At 34.6% G+C, this 18,679-nt stretch overlaps 3 protein-coding genes across 10 annotated transcripts; 2 read left to right on the top strand and 1 right to left on the bottom strand.

Annotated features, from left to right (window-relative positions):
* The first annotated feature begins 1,490 nt into the window (after window positions 1-1,490).
* LOC107009206 lies at window positions 1,491-2,748 on the top strand. Its single transcript, XM_015208497.2, has one exon. The coding sequence runs from the start codon at window positions 1,656-1,658 to the stop codon at window positions 2,466-2,468; it is 813 nt and encodes a 270-aa protein (XP_015063983.1). The 5' UTR covers window positions 1,491-1,655; the 3' UTR covers window positions 2,469-2,748.
* A 2,792-nt stretch (window positions 2,749-5,540) lies between these two features.
* LOC107011121 (transcription factor GTE7-like) lies at window positions 5,541-8,676 on the top strand. Of its 2 annotated transcripts, XM_015210482.2 has the most exons (3): window positions 5,541-7,846; window positions 7,939-8,119; window positions 8,196-8,676. In XM_015210482.2, exons 1-3 carry the CDS (start codon window positions 6,356-6,358, stop codon window positions 8,282-8,284), a joined length of 1,761 nt encoding a protein of 586 aa, XP_015065968.1. In that variant the 5' UTR covers window positions 5,541-6,355; the 3' UTR covers window positions 8,285-8,676. The 2 variants fall into 2 exon arrangements, with proteins under 2 accessions (XP_015065968.1, XP_015065967.1); XM_015210481.2 differs by having other exon boundaries at window positions 7,939-8,676.
* Window positions 7,746-17,754, bottom strand: LOC107011120 (glycine-rich domain-containing protein 1). Of its 7 annotated transcripts, none has more exons than XR_003576964.1 (13): window positions 17,501-17,754; window positions 16,981-17,098; window positions 16,643-16,897; window positions 15,954-16,409; window positions 14,867-15,405; window positions 14,179-14,380; window positions 13,845-14,000; window positions 13,529-13,746; window positions 13,131-13,182; window positions 12,664-12,738; window positions 9,288-9,529; window positions 9,051-9,205; window positions 7,746-8,280 (listed from the first exon to the last, which is right to left on the bottom strand). XR_003576964.1 is itself a non-coding variant. In XM_015210480.2 (8 exons), the coding sequence occupies exons 1-8, from the start codon at window positions 17,656-17,658 to the stop codon at window positions 13,588-13,590; spliced, it is 2,043 nt and encodes a 680-aa protein (XP_015065966.1). In that variant the 5' UTR covers window positions 17,659-17,754; the 3' UTR covers window positions 13,271-13,587. The 7 variants fall into 7 exon arrangements, 1 of the variants encoding a protein (XP_015065966.1); XR_003576963.1 differs by lacking the exon at window positions 7,746-8,280 and adding an exon at window positions 11,466-11,621 and having other exon boundaries at window positions 8,866-9,205; XR_001455815.2 differs by lacking the exon at window positions 7,746-8,280 and adding an exon at window positions 10,993-11,073 and having other exon boundaries at window positions 8,866-9,205.
* Window positions 17,755-18,679: the final 925 nt, after the last annotated feature.

The following is an 18,679-nucleotide window of genomic DNA, read 5'->3' as shown; positions in this document are numbered from 1 at the left end:
CAAAAACACTTTAAATAATAATTTGGACCTGTGTGCTATCAGCTTTACAATCAAGAAAACATTTATACATAATATTTTGAAAAAAATTAACTTCCTCAACGATTATGATTAAGAAAATATTGACAATTGTTTAACGGGACTAGTATATATTAGTCGAATATTTGAATTATAATTTGCTTTATTTTAATATTGATAAAGTATTTTTATTATATTTGTAGCTCAATTTTACTCAAAAAAAAAATAATTCATTATATAAATAAGTTAATTCACTAAAATACGACACATTATTTAATTATACACGTTATCTTCTATAAGCTGTAAAATATATGCATGTTCAATTGAAGTTAATACTTATAAAGTTATAATTGAAGAAGCTACTTTTTTTTTTTTATGATTTTCTCTTTTTTGGTTTTGTACTAATTAGTTTATATTTTTAAACCAAATCTCATTAGACAAAAGCTCTTTAATTTTTCTTAAGTCCGGAAAAAGAATTTAGGTGAACGAAACATTAGCAAGAATTTCCAAAAGAAAAATCATTAAAAGTTTTTTTATTTTTTATCTTTAATAGATTTCGAAAATAAATGTTATCTAAAATATCCTATTTGCTAGCATAAACGACAAAACTTCATGTCCAATTGTCAATAGGTGATATAATAATAGAGTACATGAAGAAAATAATTATATTAGTGGATAAACCTTAAATTTTGAATTTGAAGATCGCAAAAAGAATAGTCATCGTCACTCTTTATTATTTTACTTTTGAATGAATATCAATCAAAGGAAACTGTCCACATCCTTCTAAAGGGAAATAAATACTCTTCTACCTTTCTATGGCCAACAAACGTTTAATTTTGCAAATTTCTAAGAAATTATAAATAAAATAATAATTTTATTATACTATTTTTAATATAATAAATATAATATTTATAAAAATTATAATAGAAAAATAATTATAATTAATAACAAAAGTAAATCAAGAACTAATATAAAATCCTCCATTAATTTAGTGACCCAATATTAGCGTACGATCATTATTGAATGAGGAAGTAGTATAAATAATTCGTCCATTCATTTTTACTTATTTTTTTTAAAAAAATAAATTTTCATATTTATTTATCACTTTTAACATATTAAAAATATATAATTATATTTTTTCATGTTTACCTCTAGTTTTAAATACTTCTTAAAAAAATTATTTTTCAAAATTTAAATACTATGAATAATTTGATAAAATATCTCAAATAATTATTTTTTTAATATTATACTAAGTTAATAACAAATAAAAATAAATGAAAAAAATACTCAGTATCTTCAATTAATAATTCTACATTAAACTCGTGGTTAACTCCGATCCCATTCTCATAACAAAAGCTCCCCTTATATTTCTCAAATTTAGTAGAGTGGGCCATCACTCCCTGGGCCCACAATACGCGAATTAGTTTCCGTGTGGACCCTCTTAGTAATCCTTTAAAGATCAAACTCTCTAATTCCAATAGCCTCAAACTACTACTCATCACTCTACTTGTATCGCCGCACTACACTCATAATAATTTCTCTCTCATATAAACATAAAAATAATAAAAAGAAAATCCCCAAAATACCAAACCCTCTGTCTTCTCGCTTGAATTTTGGCGGCGGCAGCAGCAGCAGCAGCAATGGAGAATCAAAAGGTTAAGCTAATGTGTAGCTATGGTGGAAAAATCCAGCTTCGTCCTCACGATCATCAACTCTCCTATGTTGGCGGTGATACCAAAATCCTCACTGTTGATCGGAACGTCAAGTTTTCCGATGTTGCTGCAAAGGTGAATTGTCTCTGTAATTGCAACGCGGAGGTTTGTATGAAGTATCAGTTGCCTGGCGAAGATCTCGATGCTCTGGTTTCTCTTATCGATGATGACGATGTTGAGCAAATGATGGTTGAATATGATCGCATGCAGAAAGTTTCGAATAAACCGGCTAGGTTAAGGCTTTTCCTCTTTTACCCGATTCGCTTACCAGAATCGCCTTTGAATCCGGATTTTTTATTCGGATTCGATAAGGATTACAACCCGAACCCGAGTCCAACGGCAACAGAGGATCTTCTCCAATTGCAATTCCCCGAAAATTCAGGATTGGATATGTCAAAAAATGAGGGAAGCGGCGTGATTGCAGTTCCGAAAATAGTTTGTGGTGACAGCAGCAGCAGCAGCTTGTTGGTGAAGAATCATTACACACAAGGGTTACGTGAAAGGCACGTGAATGGTGGGACCTATGGTAATGCGGTGCAGATGGTTTACGGGGTACCACTGATGACTGGTGGGTATCACACTGGGTTTGGGCAGTTGGGAGTAGTGGCTGCAGGTGGTGGCCAATATATGGACCAGCCTGTCTACAATTTTGTGCCTGCAGTGACTTCGGTGATGGTCCCAGATCAGCACAAGATGATTGTGTCTACAACTGATACTCTCAGCCGTGAAATCAAAAGTTGATCAGAACGTATCGTAACAGAGGTCATCATATCATCTTCATCCTTTTTCTCTTTCTTTCCAACATTGGTGAATTCTAAAATGGTACATAGAGTAAATAGCGACTGGTTTCTTTTTCCATTCCCATTTACTAAGGTGTTTACTCTTTGATATGTGTAATGAATTTTTACCCCTTTTATGCAGCATATGTTTCCATTATCTCAGATTCTGTATATCATCATCATCATCATTAGTTAGAGATTACAATTTTTCCCATTAAAAAAAGCTTCGAGTTGTTTTCTTCTTTCTTTCTTTTTGATACTTTATGGTGGTCCTATCTGTGGCGACAGCTACCATCTTACATATCATTAATGGAGCCACTGCAAGCACTATAACTTTTTTTCTTGTTCCTACTTTTCCCTTTAATTAGTAAAGTTTGTTTATTCTTGAGCTACAAGCTGTATTATTTTTCTGAGTTTTACAGGTCACTAGAAATGGCTGAATATGACACTATTCAAATTACTGATAATTTAGAAATTGTTAGCCAAGTTATAATTGGTGTTGATGCAATCATCAGGCCCTAGCTACTTGTAGGTAGGAACCAAGAATGAAACGCAAGCCACCTACTTGCTATCGTATGGTACAAGTAAATTCTATAGCTTTTTCTGTTTTAGTATTCTAGATTAGGTAACTATTCTGCTTTCATTAGTATAACTGATATATGATCAGTGTACAGATTAGGTGACGGGCCCAACCCTGCCTAAGAATTGGCCTTATGCATATTTAGGATCAACTGTACTGAGTACTTCAACTATCTGATGTTGGCCCAGAAAATCTTTTTTTCAACAAGTGTCATTCATATGCGAATTTAGAACAAAGTTGAAGTTTTTCTTTTTAAATAAGTTTAGATATTGAGTTCATTGTTTACAAAAGTTGAAGGTCACTACAATTAAAAAAAAAAGTAATATCGTATATATTCAATGTTTCTTTGATGATGTGGCCTTGATTTTTAAAACCAAAAAAGGAAGGAAAAAAAACAGCACCATTTTAATATGAGATAAACATAAGGGCGAGTCATTTAGAAAAGTTGGACCCTTATCATTTTGATTTGGGAAACTGATAACAGGTTTGTGTCCCCCTTGTTTTGGGGCTTCATTGATAAATGATGACCTAAGAGTTCCTTCTTTTTTCTCTTCTGTTTAGTTGTCCTTCTTGCTTTTATGTGTACAAAAACTATCTCGTCATAGCCTTTTTGTTTAGTTTTACCATCATTTATTTAGGCTACGGTTGGAAATAAATTAAAAAAAAAAAAAGGAGAAGAAAGAAAGACTGGATAACAGGCTGTGTAAAGTAGACCCTGACCTTTTTGCCGTTTTTATTTATACTTTGTCACAAACAAATATATTCCTTGTGTAATTCACAAGCTGGTTACTTCATAGAGGTAGAATTATGTTTCCAAAATAATGATTTAGTAGTTGCAACTTCATCTAAATGAAACAATACAATTTTAGATGATTATGCATGATCATATATAACTTGCAGACATGGTTAAGTAATGAAATAAATTTTATTTAAAAGACGCATGTGTATGTTGCACTAGGCCTGAGCAAATAAATAACTTCCAAAAGAATCAATTTTATAAAAATCTTTCATCCAGAGAACCAACATTGCTTACGCATTTACCTTAATGCTTCTTAATAGCTCTCAGAATTCCGTATTTATGCCTAATATATTAGGCTTCCACCATGCTCAAACAGAAACGGATAAATTGGCAATAAGGTTACTGATTTGCTGTTCATTTAGCTACCATTCTATTTACTCTCACTCTTTCAAGTTCAATCATGTTTGAACCTATATTACCAAACTGACTGGGCCTCTTCAAAAGATTTCTTCATTTTGGACCTACAGCCCTATCCCCAATCATTTAAACTAAAAGATAGCCACCAAATGTATGATATATATAGTGTATAATCTTTGTATATCAACTTGAAAAAGTTAAACAGCAAAATCGAACTCTTTGGATAAAGATCCAAAAAATAATTGGCTCCTTTATCTCGCATGCTCAGTTTCATGTTCTGGTCAGGTGGATTTTTCTTACTCAATTGAATTTTTACCGCAACTTTTTCAAAAGGCATAAATTTATATTTTCATATCATAATACACCATAAAGTAATGCCCGCAATATCGGTTAGACTATTCAATGAGCAGTCAATAAGATACCATTCAGGCTTCAGCGCATTAAAGAAACAAAATCTCAAAGGCTATAACACACTTTCGAAAAATGTTCCTTTTGCCTATTTGCACGTCCTTTTTTATTGGAATGACAGAAGCAAGTTTAGATTATTTCTGCTTCTTGCAATTATCTTTCACAGCACTTTCTGGTGATACAGTAAAGTTAATGCTACCTACCCCTTGAAGATTTGGTAGGACCAACCCCTTCTAATTAAGCACATTTGGTCACAAACTCCCAATTAGTTGCTATACTTTTCTTGCATAAACTCCTTTTCAAGAAAATCATGTGAAAGGTTAATAGAGATATGCCTGTTTGTTTATTGTTTCTTCTTTTGCTTTCCCGATTCATTTCCAATGACTTCATATAATACTAATAGTAAGGATTGATTGAGTGACCATATGGGAAATCAGTTCTTTGATTTACTTTTCCAAACACAAAAAATTGAAAAAGGAAATGTACTAATATTATAAATTTTAATGACATTAAAAAAGCAAAAATTAAAATAAAAAAACATCTCTAAGGGATACCTCCATGATATTGAAGTCGCCAGAAAGAGTTCTAGTATGATTTCAACTTAACTATACATTCACATTGCCTGGCGGTAGTTTAACTCATTATATAATATGTATAAGGAGTCTCTTTGGTTACATATTAGATATATTCAAATTAAAGGATAATAATGCAAGAGAGGTTAAATAAAAAAAAGTTAACGAAATGAATTATGTGCTAGGTTTAATAGAAGAAAGGATTATCTACCTTAAGAACATTTAACTTCTTCTATCATATTAACTAAGCAATGCGCATATACTAAAAAATAAAATTAATCGGAAACATAATTTTTACTATATGTTTATCACCTCAACAATTCAATTAATATGAAATAGTAGTTATATATAAATATATATGATTTCACCCGTTCTTCTAGAAGGAAGAAAAAACACAAAAGGAAATGTGAAGTGTGATCATGAGAAATATGGGGATTTGCACATGTGGATTAAATTTTTAGCACCAATAACGGTGCTGACCTGGCAATACAATTAATCAAAAAGAGAGAAAAGATAATCCCGAATTTTAGGCGGGTAGAAAATTCCGCTAAATTCTACAAAGAAAGAAGATATTTTCGACGGTCCAATGGACCCCACCTAATAATACGTCATCAACTCGCCACCTCACCTCCGAGTTGTAAGGTTCAATTTTTTTTTGTAATCTCCGAAAACTTGAAACCAAAATTTACTTTTCCCACCAAAAGGCACAAACAGTTGCCTTTATCTATCCCCACGTGTACGTAACGTAAATCTAGGCCGTCCATGACAGGTGGGCAAGGTCATCACACCGGGCAGCGTAAATGATAAATCTTGATTTCCAATCGAGGGCTCATAAACTGCCCGAAACAGAAACGGGGCAGATCTTATTGCCTTTAAGAGGAGATCCGTGGCCTTGAAAAATTTCATCACTCAGGTTCAAGAGGTTCATTTGAAACCCTTACCTTCTTCTCCATTTCTCATTCGGTGAAGAAATACTAATTTCTTATACTTTCTCGCTTTTTTTTTTTTTAAAATTTTCTCCTGGCGGTAATTCAATATTCCCGGCAATAATACAGTTATGGGCTCCCGCCATTTTCTTGCCGGAGATTAATTGGCGGAGTTTTCAAGCTATTTTTAAACCCCGTAAACCTTCTATGGCATCAGCTGTTATAACCGGCAGAAATGAACCGCACTGGGATAAACAGAATGCCTATAAAAGGAAATATACAACTAATCCCACTGCTCATTCTCAGCTCCACACTCGATTCAACCCTAACCCTAACCCCAATTATAACCTTCAAAATTTTTCAACCATGTCTCATCTCCAGCAAGTCAATGAGCCACTACCAAGGGCTGCTCCCTCTCCGGCAATAATGGCTACCAGTAAAGTCAATTGGAAACCAAATGCTGTTGATGGAACCGACTCATTTCACAGAGAGTATGTGATTTTCAATTTGGCTGCTTATTCGAGAAGCGAGTTGAAGGAACTTAAGAAGATGCTAAGCTCTGATCTAGATCGGGTCCAAGGACTTCTAGACAGGATCGAAACCCAAGATTTCGTCCCCAGGACATCTTTTCATGCCAGAGAAGTCATACAGCCACCGATGGCACCATGGCCTCAATCGGCATTGCCCCCCAATGCCAGTAGGCAGCATCGCGAACCTGTTTTAATTGGTAAAAAGAGCAAGAAGCACACTGGACAAAAGAGACCAAGAACAATTGACTTAGGGAAAGATTTAGTGGTGGAAGGCGATAAGTTCATTGTTAATATGATGAAGACGTGCCGGCAGATATTGGTGAAAATAATGAAGAAAAAATACGGGCCTGTGTTTAATGCACCAGTGGATGTTAAGGGTTTGAATCTTTATGACTATCATGATTTCATCAAGTATCCCATGGATCTCGGAACTGTGAAATCAAGACTGGACAAGAATGTGTACAGAACACCACAAGATTTTGCAGCTGATGTGAGACTTACATTCACCAATGCCATGACATATAACCCAAAAGGTCAGTATGTGCATAATTTGGCTGAGGAGTATCTTGGTATCTTTGAAGAGATGTTCAAACCAGCGTATGAGAAGTATGAAGCTGAGCACCATAAAGTTGCCACTATTATGCAGCAGGTGCATCAACAGATGAATCTGTCTCAGCCTGCACCAACTACTAAGCTTCCACCGTTGCCAGTAGCAAAGAAATCGGGATCTGCGCGGTCACATTCCACTTTGTTGAATCAACACCAATCTCATATCCATTCTTTCAGTGCACCTGTTGCGCCTCTTTTTGCAACCCCTGCTTCAAAATCTCCTCCACAGCCTGTTGTTGAGATGCCTAGGTCAGCTAAGACGCCCAATCTGAAGGCTAAGGATCCGAACAAAAGACTTATGACCGAAGGTGAAAGGGACAAGTTAGGGAATGAGTTGCAGAATCTTCCCCCAGAGAATATGGAACATGTCCTGCAACTTGTGAAGAGGAAATTCCCTAATCTTACAGAGGAAGGGAATGAGGTTGAGCTCGACCTTGAGATCATTGACAATGAAACACTCTGGGAACTGTATAGATATGTTATTCCCCATAAGGAGTCTATGAGCAAGATTGAGAGATCAGGAGTCACAGAAAATGCAGCGGACGTACTGCTCGACAAGGTAAAGAAATCATATGTTTTTTTCATACATTTGTTAAGTAACTCTATATTGTGCCATGTGTGCTGATCACCATGTTGCTTTTGTTAAATAAGTCGCCTGAGAAAGCACCAACACCAGAACATGCAAAGCCTGAAATCAATGAAGTGGACGTTGTGGAAGAGGATGTTGATATTGGTGAGGAAATACCAGGTGAAAACTTTCCTCCTGTGCATATCGACAAGGATCCAAGCAGCTCTAGCGGCTCAAGTTCTGGCAGTGATTCTTCTTCCGGTGGTATAACTTTTTCTTTCTGTAGTTCATTCTGGTTAACAAGTGTGATGCTATATTTACTTTTGCCATGGTTATGCAGATTCAGGAAGTTCTTCTGGGAGTGATTCTGATGAGGATAGTGTACAGTCACCTTATGTTGAAGCAGCAAAAGAAGCTCCTGCAACCTAAGCCATTAAAATGGGTTTTGAATAGTGCTATGGTGTTTCTGTTAGTATTTTCTCTGCTGGTTTTTGTGCATCTGTTTTAGCAGCACAGAAGATATCACAGTTTGGCTGGGTTTTAGCTTTTAAGAAGTATGAATAGTTCAAGATTAGAAAAATTGAGAGGTTTTAGCTAACTACAGAGTAGTTGTAGGTAGGATGTTACAAATGGGGGACTGACAACAAACATTTTGGGTTTATTTTTTGCTTGTATACAGAACACCTGCTGATCTCAGTGTTTAGTAAGAGGATAGAAGTAGTAACTTGTACAGTGCAGACTGATGACTGAGTTTGTAGAACAAAGCTGTAGTCTCTATGAACCCCAAGAAGTAATCTCATATGGATCTTCTATTTCAACTTCTTATTTCTCTATTGCTTTTACTTTATTACTATTCCCTAGCTCTGCTGAAGTGAACACCACTTCTACCTTATTTTGGGTCAATATGAAAAGACAATCAGCACAAATTTGTAACTGCCAAAATATTGATTAAAGTAATGCAACTCAACCAAATTCAAATTTACTGAATCACCAGTTTTGGGAAAATAAAATAAAGATAAGGCAAAATGCTCTTTACTTCATGCAAATCAACTGACAATATTAGATTGTATGGTGGTTCAATGGTCCATAGCCTCAAATGACAAATTAGAACTCAAAAATCATTAAGCCACACTAGTAAAACATCAGCAAAGAAGATTCAATAACTGCCTCTGCAAGGGCAAAAGATAACATATACCTGAACTTTAGTGGAACCTCCTACAACATGGAAAAGAGAAACTAGCTCTTCCAACTTGAGAGGCTGCTACGAGACTTCTTATCTCAGAATTTTGCTCTTTTTGATGCCAAATGCCTGGTGGCAGTACTTGCTCCATATTCCATAGTTCACTTTACCTGGAGTTGTTTAACTTGTGAGAAAAAGAGAAGTGCTAATGGGATACGGTAGTTTTCAAGACTCATTTCAAAGGTTAAAAACCTGGATCAAAGTTTTGTTTGGGTCACTGTTGCTGCTTAATGACATGCCCCCTTCTGTTGAGCACTCTATTGAGCATATGCCTTTTCTTATGAATGCTATTTGTACCGTTGACTTAACCTGTATTGTTTGCACGAAGAATCCATACCTTTCACTTTTAATGGAGTTCAATTTGAAAGCCTCCTTGTTGGACCCAACTTGTCATGGTAACAACGGGACTTCAGTTTCCAGGTTTCCGAATTAGTCTGAGATAACCAAGGAGGAGTTAACATAAGTGGTTTAATAGAAACACGTTGGATGACATACAACGACATAGCTTCAGAATTTCGAAATTATGACCTTGAGAAAATAATACAAGTAATGGATGGAACCTTTAGTTGGTTATCTTGATTGCTTTCCTTTTTGTTGAGAGAGCAATACACTAGGTCGTTTGATGTGAGGGATAAGAATAAATAGTCCTAGGATAAAAAAATAGTCCAGGGATCAAACTTTGGTGTTTCGTTGTTATGTTTGAGATAACTTAACCCACCATTTATACCATAGTGATGGGATAAGTTATCTCATATACATGGTTAAGTTGTCCCGGGATAGCTTTCATCTTGGGATAACTTGTTCCCAACCAAACGATTCTAAATGAGTTCTCTAATAGTGCTCCAAAGGAAGGTGGAGATGGTAAACCGTAAATCTGCTCAATCTTTCAGTCCTAAGTACAAATGTTATTCTGTTATTGAAGAATTAGGAGCCAGTTCAATGTCTGCGCATCCCAACATAAGGGATCTTGCAAGCAAGTTTGTAGAGACTCAATGCATCAAGTACCTATTTTGGTGAGTGTATTTTATGAGGAGTTACAAGTCTACAGCTGTTTATTTCTGAGTGATGCAATGAGTAAGTGACAAAATGGATAACATTACTAGCAAAGCCCTGCAGATAAAAAACCAGAAAAGCATTTCCACTAATCAATGCAGTCAACACACATCTTTAAGCTCCATGAACTGCTCCTGTTCCCAAATCCAAAAAACTATAGGCACTGTGATTACAAACTCATTTCATATTGGTTTCACAAATCACATCAAGCAAGATGTTCATCCACTGAAAAGCCCAAAATTACATAGTTTTCATGCTTGTTTGAGTAAAAGGAAGAAGATTTTTCAATATCGTGCTACAAATATCTAGGATTTTCAGGAAAACAAAATGACATTCCTTTGATCAGAAATAAAGGGACATATCAAAATCTTGATGGCTGAAGGATAGGAGGGAAAGTGGCCAACTATCAAACATGTCCCCTACCAAAAGTTTAGGAGTTATAATACTTATATACAAGAAAGTTATGAAAGGGCATGGATACTTCTCGCGACTGGAATGTAGAAAACATAGGGCATTGTGGGAAAACCCTGTATGTCCTTACTGTTTGATGCAAATAAGGTTGCACAATTATTGCAGTTAATATTGAGGGCAGATTTACAAATTAAAACCAGAAATTTCTTCTGAAATATCTATTTGTCAATAAGTGGCAACTTAATTTAGTTGACATACAACGTGACTTATGGGCGTGCTTGTCTGATTATGCCTTCTTGTTATACATACCAGGCAATACTTTTCAGTAAACAGTTTTTTCAGAGAGCTGTTTAAACTTCGCGCAACACATTCAATGAAAGTAAATGATGCTAATGGGAAAAATAATCACTGTCTATGAGAGTTAGACACAGACCGACTACAGTTGTTGGTATGCGGAGTCAATACATATACTGTTGATGAAGAGAACCATGTAAATATGACAAGAAGGTTAGACCTGCCCAAAGGTAAAAAATGGTAAAAGGATTCGTTCAAGATGTCTAGAGGTAGAATAGATCCGCAACCTATCTTTTCATAAGTATCTAACGCCAGCAAAAGTCATAGTTGAATTTGTCAATCATAATGTTTTCTCTTAGGAACAGAAGCAGAAAATAGCTTAGTGAAATTTTATGAGACTATAGCTTCTAAGCTGAGAATGAATACATCAGGAAGGGCGTTTACTACTATAAGAATAAAACCAATACTAGGCATATTAGGCTTAAAAAATTGTTAAAAATACTCGTAATCATGTTTCCATTTCTCAACCTTCTACTCCAACATCTGAGACAAAGACACAATGATGACCCACATAATAACATAGGTAACTGGACTAACAAGGAAGGAATCAACCTGAACAAACTTCAATTTCTCAAAACACTGGAATGACTGGGCCTTTGAAGTCTATGATACCGATAAACTAATCCTGTTCTAAGAGAATTTGTTGATTGGTATCGAGCATGTTATTGAGCCACTTTAACATTTTTCACTTTACCCTTCAGTTCTTTCCTTTGTGCAACAAAAATCAAATAAGATTCATAAAATTTACTCATACAAGCTCCATCTTAGTTAAGAACCCCGTTCCCTCTTAGCTTTCAGAATGACACTGCCAAAGATATATTGTTCACAAAAATCCCACATGTAGTCTTCCTCATTAAGTGCTAGCAAGAAACATAAATCTATCGAATCACTCAATCCAAGGAAAGCATAGGCTTAAAGAACTAACTAGGAAAAAATAGATTCCGGATCAAAAGTGAAAAGTGTTTGCTATTCCCTCATGTAAAACACAGCATTCAGTTTTATTTGAATGAGGTGAGACAAATCAAGGAAACTTATGATGCCAAAACATCATGGAAATTTTCGACATGACCAAACTACAAAATGGTAGTGACCCTTGTTGGTAACAAGATGCTTCAGCAGCATCATAAGTACCTCTTTTGCCAACCTATGTACTTTGAAGGGAGTAAGATCCTTCTCAATCCATTAGATCTTCCACTTATTTTCACGAGGCACTGAACGTAAACAACCTAAGAACTAGTTATTTCCTTTTATGAAACCTGTGACATGTCAACAATAACTACTATGCCTCAGTCTCAAACGGAGTCAAACCCGTGTTCCAAAATCCCGAACGGGTTGATGATTTCTGTACATGTTTAGATACTATCTACTGTCATTGTAAATCAGATGGAAACACTGCTTTGGCCTTAGGAGTTGAATCAACCAGTTTTTTGTTTTTCTTTTAATCAATTTCTTCAACAATTTAACTATAAAAGTTGTAACTCATACTACTTTTATTTAAATTCTAATTACGCCGTAATTAACTTTCTCTGATTAAAACACCTCCAGGAGAGATTGTAATGTAAAATTAGCAGTAGTCATGGGAAACACGTCCTGGGTGGATCACAGATCATTCATGAACACCATATCACATTAGATCCGTGACAGAAGAACCCTAAAGCTTACAAAAAGGACTAAATATTTTAAGAGCAATAGAGAAATTAGCAGATCGCATGGTAAAATCCTCAAAAGGAGTAGATGCAGGAAAACATACCTTAAATTTGACGCTGTAAGGAAAATTCCATATGAATCGCTAAATCAACCTTCAAATTTGATCTACTCTTCATATCTGAAATTAAATGACCAAAAAGAACTCGCTAATTGTTTGATAAAAACTGTACCAAGCTCAAGGTGGGAAATTTAATAGTCATTTATTTATTTTAACCAATCAAGTAGGAATTTCATTTTCTTAAGCAGATTCACATAAACGGAAAACAAATCAGATCACGCAAAATCGAAACTTGATTTCCTCATCACTAGTAAAGTCGGTATTAGGAAAGGACCATTTTTAAGATAAAAGTTTTCTTGTGTGTGGTGGAATTAAACTGACTGAATTTTATTTTCTCTTGCCTCTTGTTCAGAAATGAGAGAAGCGTATATGGATATTTTATATTTATTTATAAAAAAAATTGTGATAAGCAAGAAGTGTACGAAATACTTTGGAAATTGGGAAATCATTACCTTAACACTCTCCATGTTGAATCATTCATCTTGCGTTAATACAATTGTCTACCTACAATCAGTATACTTTTTATAATATTCATTATTATAACTATGTATATATAAATTCGAAATAACAATTCATCACTACAATTATGATATTATCTAAATAACACATCAAGTGAATTGCAAGTTATATTATACATGTCAGCCACGAAACATGGTTAGCTAATGCTTACTACACATGAGTTCCCACTTTAACAAAGTGTAGGGTTATCTGTGTCAATCGACTCTTTATTTCATTTTATCTCAAGTATAGTTAAAAAAAAGTATTTTTTTTCAATCGTAATTATTTTAGATACTTTCTACTCCTTTACAATTTACAACAACTACTCCCATGGAAATGATTTCCGTCATACCAAATGCAAGAACTGCCACAGCCTACTGAGCAACACAAGTTCAGACTACTTCTGTTGTCCTATTCATTTGGCATGGCATTAGTTTCTTCCGTTGAAGTATTCTTATCCTTCAAATTGTTGCCAATGCTCAGCAAGTTACTATACCCTTCTTTTCTCAAAATATCACCTAGTATAAAAGCTGTTATTATCCCAGGCAAGAATAGCCACTCTTCTTTGACCTGATTTTTCAAAGAAACATGTGCAGTCAGGCAGATGTAAACCCATGTTTTCGAAATTGAAACAAGTAATTTACTGTAAATGAATATTATGACTTTACATTGATAACACCAGATTTTAAGTCGAGCAACGCCAGTGCCTTTCCGTATGGGTGCTCTGAAGAGAATTCAATTGCTGTCATAAAATCATCTTGATTTCTTCGCTTTGCACAGTGCTTGTGCTCATAATCCAATTTTTGACCAGGGAAGAACTTTACCTGTGAAATGAGCAAGGAAATTACTGTATGTTATAGAGAGCAATGGCCACATGAACTAGTGAAAGACATCAATAATTCCATCCATGAGAGAAATTAAATAGTGAAACAGTGGCAATCTTAGGCATTTAATGAACTTGTTTACAAAAAAATTTGGAAGGAGTAGTGGATGAACACTCACAATCCTGGAACTATCAACCAACTCCAAAAGGTAGCCGTCATCACCGCTGCAAGTTTGAAATTTGAGGGACCAGAGGGAATCCAACAACAACCACTCTTTCCCAACTAACTCAGCAAGAGTATGTGTTTCACCAGCCTTGTTGATGCTGATCAACTCCTTCTGCAATATAGAGCCATTCATTCTCCTTGATTTCTTCGATTTCCTGCAGTCAAGTCATGATTTACAGGAGAATAGATGAAGTTCAATACAGCTGACTGTTTCAAACTGCAAGAAGTAGAGGTGACAACAGTTTTCAACTTTTCTTAATTCACCGAGTTCAGTAGAATGGTACAACTGCTTAGAACTCTCACTAAAGTCAAAACAATTACATTCTTCCACGCACTTTCAAATAAGATGGTCCCCTTCCACCAAATCAAAGAGTTAGGCTTGATTAAAAACATAAGGATTTACTCCCAAGTTCATTTTAAAGGAACAATAATTTTCTCAATATTTTAATGGTGATGTTAAAGGTTCCCGATCTGTTAACTATATGACCAACACAAGATGTTACAATCAATTGAACATTAATCTTGGACTAGAGGTAAAAGAAAAGTAAAGCCGATATATGCACAACCAACGTGCATATATACATGAGAAAGTCAAGAAACTAGAACAACACTTACAACAAAGTATACCAAAGACTACATACCTCATTTGTAGGCTAATGATCTCATCACCAACATCATCAGTGACATGAGTCCAATTCTTTGCATACTGAATCCTTCCACGAAATGTGAAAAAACAAGAAATTTTTGAGAATGCTCGGGAGCAAACCATGTGAAACACATGTGGTGCAGCACTAGGTGTTGTAACTGATACAGCTACTCGTACACAGATTGGTTCCAATGCTTCTATTTTAGTGCTTGGCACAACTTCCAACCATTTTTCCATTGTGAGTTGTGAAGCTGGGCAAGTCAAATCTTCTAAAGAGAGGGCAGTAGAACCTATAACTTCAACAGATTTTGAAATTGGCAAACCATGAGACGACTGGGACATGAGTTCCAAGAGAAGATGTCCACAAGGTTCACATTGGAAGTAAGCAACCTGCTTTTCCCCACGCTCAGACAAAATTGTAAGTTTCTTTTTTGCATTGAAGATCCTATCAGGCTGTGACTTGCTAAAGAAAACAAAGAAGTCTCCCTTGTGGCCTTTGGGTAAGTTTCTTATGCCTATGATCTCCAACATGACCTGTAAAAATAGTTGCTAAAAGTTACAAATTTTGAACATCACATAGTTCAAAGCTAAGATCAGTTTAACAGATGATAGCTATATAAAATATGGATGATAAAGAACCTAATAAATAGCAATAGTTCAATCAAAGGCATTGAAGATTGAGACAGAAAAGGTGTATTCTGTACTGTTGTTGGCGATCAAGCAATCTACGTTACACAATGCATTGACCCAATGCCAAAATAGCAAAATAAGATAGAAACAATAAGCTAAATTTCAGAAAAGTTTGAAATTTTAATCAAAGAATTGATGGCCTAGTAAAGTGGCATGGAATGTATTGGTTACTGTATGATCTTCAACTCTCCTTGCTAACTGATGGATGGCAATAAATCAAAATTTGTTAGGTCATTGCATACTTCAGATCCTCTCTTTATATTGTCTTTTAAGATATAGCGATAATGAATTTCATTGAATGTATATACCAAATTATATCAATAGTCCCAACAAAATAAAAACAAAAGCAAAACAGGCTTTAGAAACAACTAAAAAGGGATTCAGAAATTTACTTCCAAAACTTTCATCTCTGGAAGATGAATTATCTTGTGATCCGCATGGAATGTATCTGCATTCTTGGTCACGGGATTGGAGGGGTAAGAACAAATTCTTAGAGGAGATGGTGTATTTCCTCTATACATTGCACCTGCCCTCCAATATCTTAACCCATACATCTCCTCCCAAAACCTTGTAGTTCCAGAAAACCCAGTATCCAGCTTCTTCCCTTTTGTTCTGTCTGAATCTGTATCATCATGATTTAACACCTTACCCATAATATCAACAAGGTCTTTATAATAAGAAATAGGATGTAACTGATGAGTGTGCCAGATAAGGTCGATGTCATAAGTTGGAACAGAGAAGCTATCAATTGATCTTTCTTTGTTTCTTCGGATTAAGTGTAAGAAACCCTTGTACCGAGCCACCGCTCCCTCAAGATAGACCTCGCTGGTCATGTGGGGTCTAGACACCTGGAAAAGATACATGATTTAAGATCGAAAATAATGTGTAGTATATGAGAAAGTCTGAACAATATGGTATCGACAAAAAGATCATAAGAAGACATTCTAAAATATACATCAGTACTCTATATTCAAACAAATTTATAAGAGAAATTAAAGTTTGTGAGTTCTCACAAACTGAATTTCTTAATTGTTCAGCCCGTTCTTTACTTAAATAAAAGTGTGTGAATCCTCTTACTCACCTGGTAGAAGAAGGGGCTTTGCCTTTTAACAGCAGAGACCAGATCATAGGTACTGCACTTTTCAGATTTTAGAATTTGTGCAGGGTTATTATCTGAAACAGCTCTTGCTGAATCCAAGTCATAGGGTTCATTTGGATACAAGTGTTTCCAAGTCTCTTCTGTTTCCATTTGTGATATTCCTTTCACGGAAGACACAACGTTATGGTTGTCAAGAATCCTCCCATATAATTCCTCGCAATCAGTTTTGTATCTAATCTGCAAAGACAGAAGTGTCATAAAAAGCACTAAGTCAAAAAGGTAAAAATGTAAACAAATGTTTCAATAGTTCAGAAGCCTACAGGATTGAGCCTGTGACAATGCCAAATCCATTCACAATCAAGAGGAACAACCAAAGATCCTTCAAAGAAAGGGCAGTCCGAGTGTTTTGCCAACAACGGTAGCCAACACGAATAGTACCTGAAATGGGGATTTTCATTAGCAAGTTTCTCCAAAATAATGAAATCTGAAATACATGAATCTGGATCAAAAGCCCAAGATAACAGAAACAATCTCACGTCCTTTTCAAGAATCACCGAACATAATACAATGCTACATGAACGAGAAGCAAACAAATTTCAAATCTAAAATTTCAAGATACCATTTTTCACTTGAAAATTATAAAAAATACTATACTCTTTTTTTTTTTCAATCCCAAATTTCACAATTTTCACGGTCAAAGGGAGTAATATTTAAAATATTGCAACATTAACTGCTAGTATTACTCCAAGACTATAAAGAGAAAAAATGTCTAATAAAGAAAGCGCAGTAAAAATCATTAGCTAAGATGGTGATACTGATAATTTCAAATTTGGGGATTACCTATAAATTGCAATATCCAAACCAACGCCTTCATTGAGCCAACGATTCCTATCAATGGTAGCAAGAAACGCAAGTTGCTGTTTGGCTGCAGCAACAAGGTCAACATTTATCACAATCTTCTGCGCTTCATTCCACTCCAACTGCTGCTCCATCTCCATGGTTTCTTCCTCCACAAGCTACTGAGTTGACAACACAATCGATAAATTGCAGAATTATATGTTTTAGTTGAAAAGTCAAGGCAAGTCGCCACTTATTTTATACTAGGGAATTTGGCCGCGCTTCGCGCGGTCTTTAAAATAAATATTAAAGGATTACTTTTTTTAATTAATTCTATAGCTCTCTTTATTTTCAAACGTAATATTATCACTTTATTTTTTTTACTTATATATTAATTATGAATATCGTTTTGAGATGACTGTTGAAATGAAACTTAACAAATTTAACATTTATAATCTATTAAATGAGGGATAGTACATTATTAATCAATATGTCAAATGTCAATATATATTTTCTTAGTAATTTTTTTGTTTGGACATGTGGTTAATATGTCACTTTCTACATTTTATTGGAATATCAATGAGTTTGAATCTTTATATTACAACATATACTCCGATGTAATTTTTTTCTTGAATACATAAGAATTATATTATAAATAACTGAAAAATACTAATAAAATACATCTACACGTCTTGTTATCCTTTTTCATATTGATATGATAAAACTCATTTGAATATTTCATTTTTCAATCGTTTTTGTTCCTTTTTCAAATATACTATTTAAATTTGTATGATTTTTGCATGAATCACATCTATTGGTATTTTAGATTCTTTAGCTACACCTATATCAAAGATAATTGTTATCATTTGTCAAATTTGTTTTTTAAGGATGTTATCCAAAATGTTACGCTATTATTAAATTTCAATATAATCAACCTCGAATGAGAATATGTTTTTTCAAAAAAATTATTAACTCGTTTACTATATTTTAATCTATATCTTTTATATGAAATATAAAGATAAAAGATTCATATAAACTACGTAAAAATATTTGATAGATAATAAACATCTTCACATATTATGTGTATAGAATAATAAAATTCAAAAGTTAATTAAATTGAATACTCTGATAATATGTTTCATTTCAAATATATTTCTTGCATTCTCAAATCAATGATTGTAC

This window comes from Solanum pennellii, chromosome 2 (assembly GCF_001406875.1).
Source record: "Solanum pennellii chromosome 2, SPENNV200".
Lineage (NCBI taxonomy): Eukaryota > Viridiplantae > Streptophyta > Magnoliopsida > Solanales > Solanaceae > Solanum > Solanum pennellii.
Note: the sequence above shows the minus strand (reverse complement) of the source record. Positions and strands in the feature narration are given on the sequence as shown.

Coding starts and splice junctions, on each gene's coding strand:
- LOC107011121 (XM_015210481.2), top strand. CDS start 6,356: ATGGCATCAGCTGTTATAACCGGCAGAAATGAACCGCACTGGGATAAA. Junction 7,847..7,938: donor CGGACGTACTGCTCGACAAG/GTAAAGAAATCA, acceptor TTGTTAAATAAG/TCGCCTGAGAAAGCACCAAC.
- LOC107011120 (XM_015210480.2), bottom strand. CDS start 17,658: ATGGAGATGGAGCAGCAGTTGGAGTGGAATGAAGCGCAGAAGATTGTG. Junction 16,410..16,642: donor AAAGCCCCTTCTTCTACCAG/GTGAGTAAGAGG, acceptor TATCTTTTCCAG/GTGTCTAGACCCCACATGAC. Junction 14,381..14,866: donor ATCATTAGCCTACAAATGAG/GTATGTAGTCTT, acceptor ACTTGACTGCAG/GAAATCGAAGAAATCAAGGA.
- LOC107009206 (XM_015208497.2), top strand. CDS start 1,656: ATGGAGAATCAAAAGGTTAAGCTAATGTGTAGCTATGGTGGAAAAATC.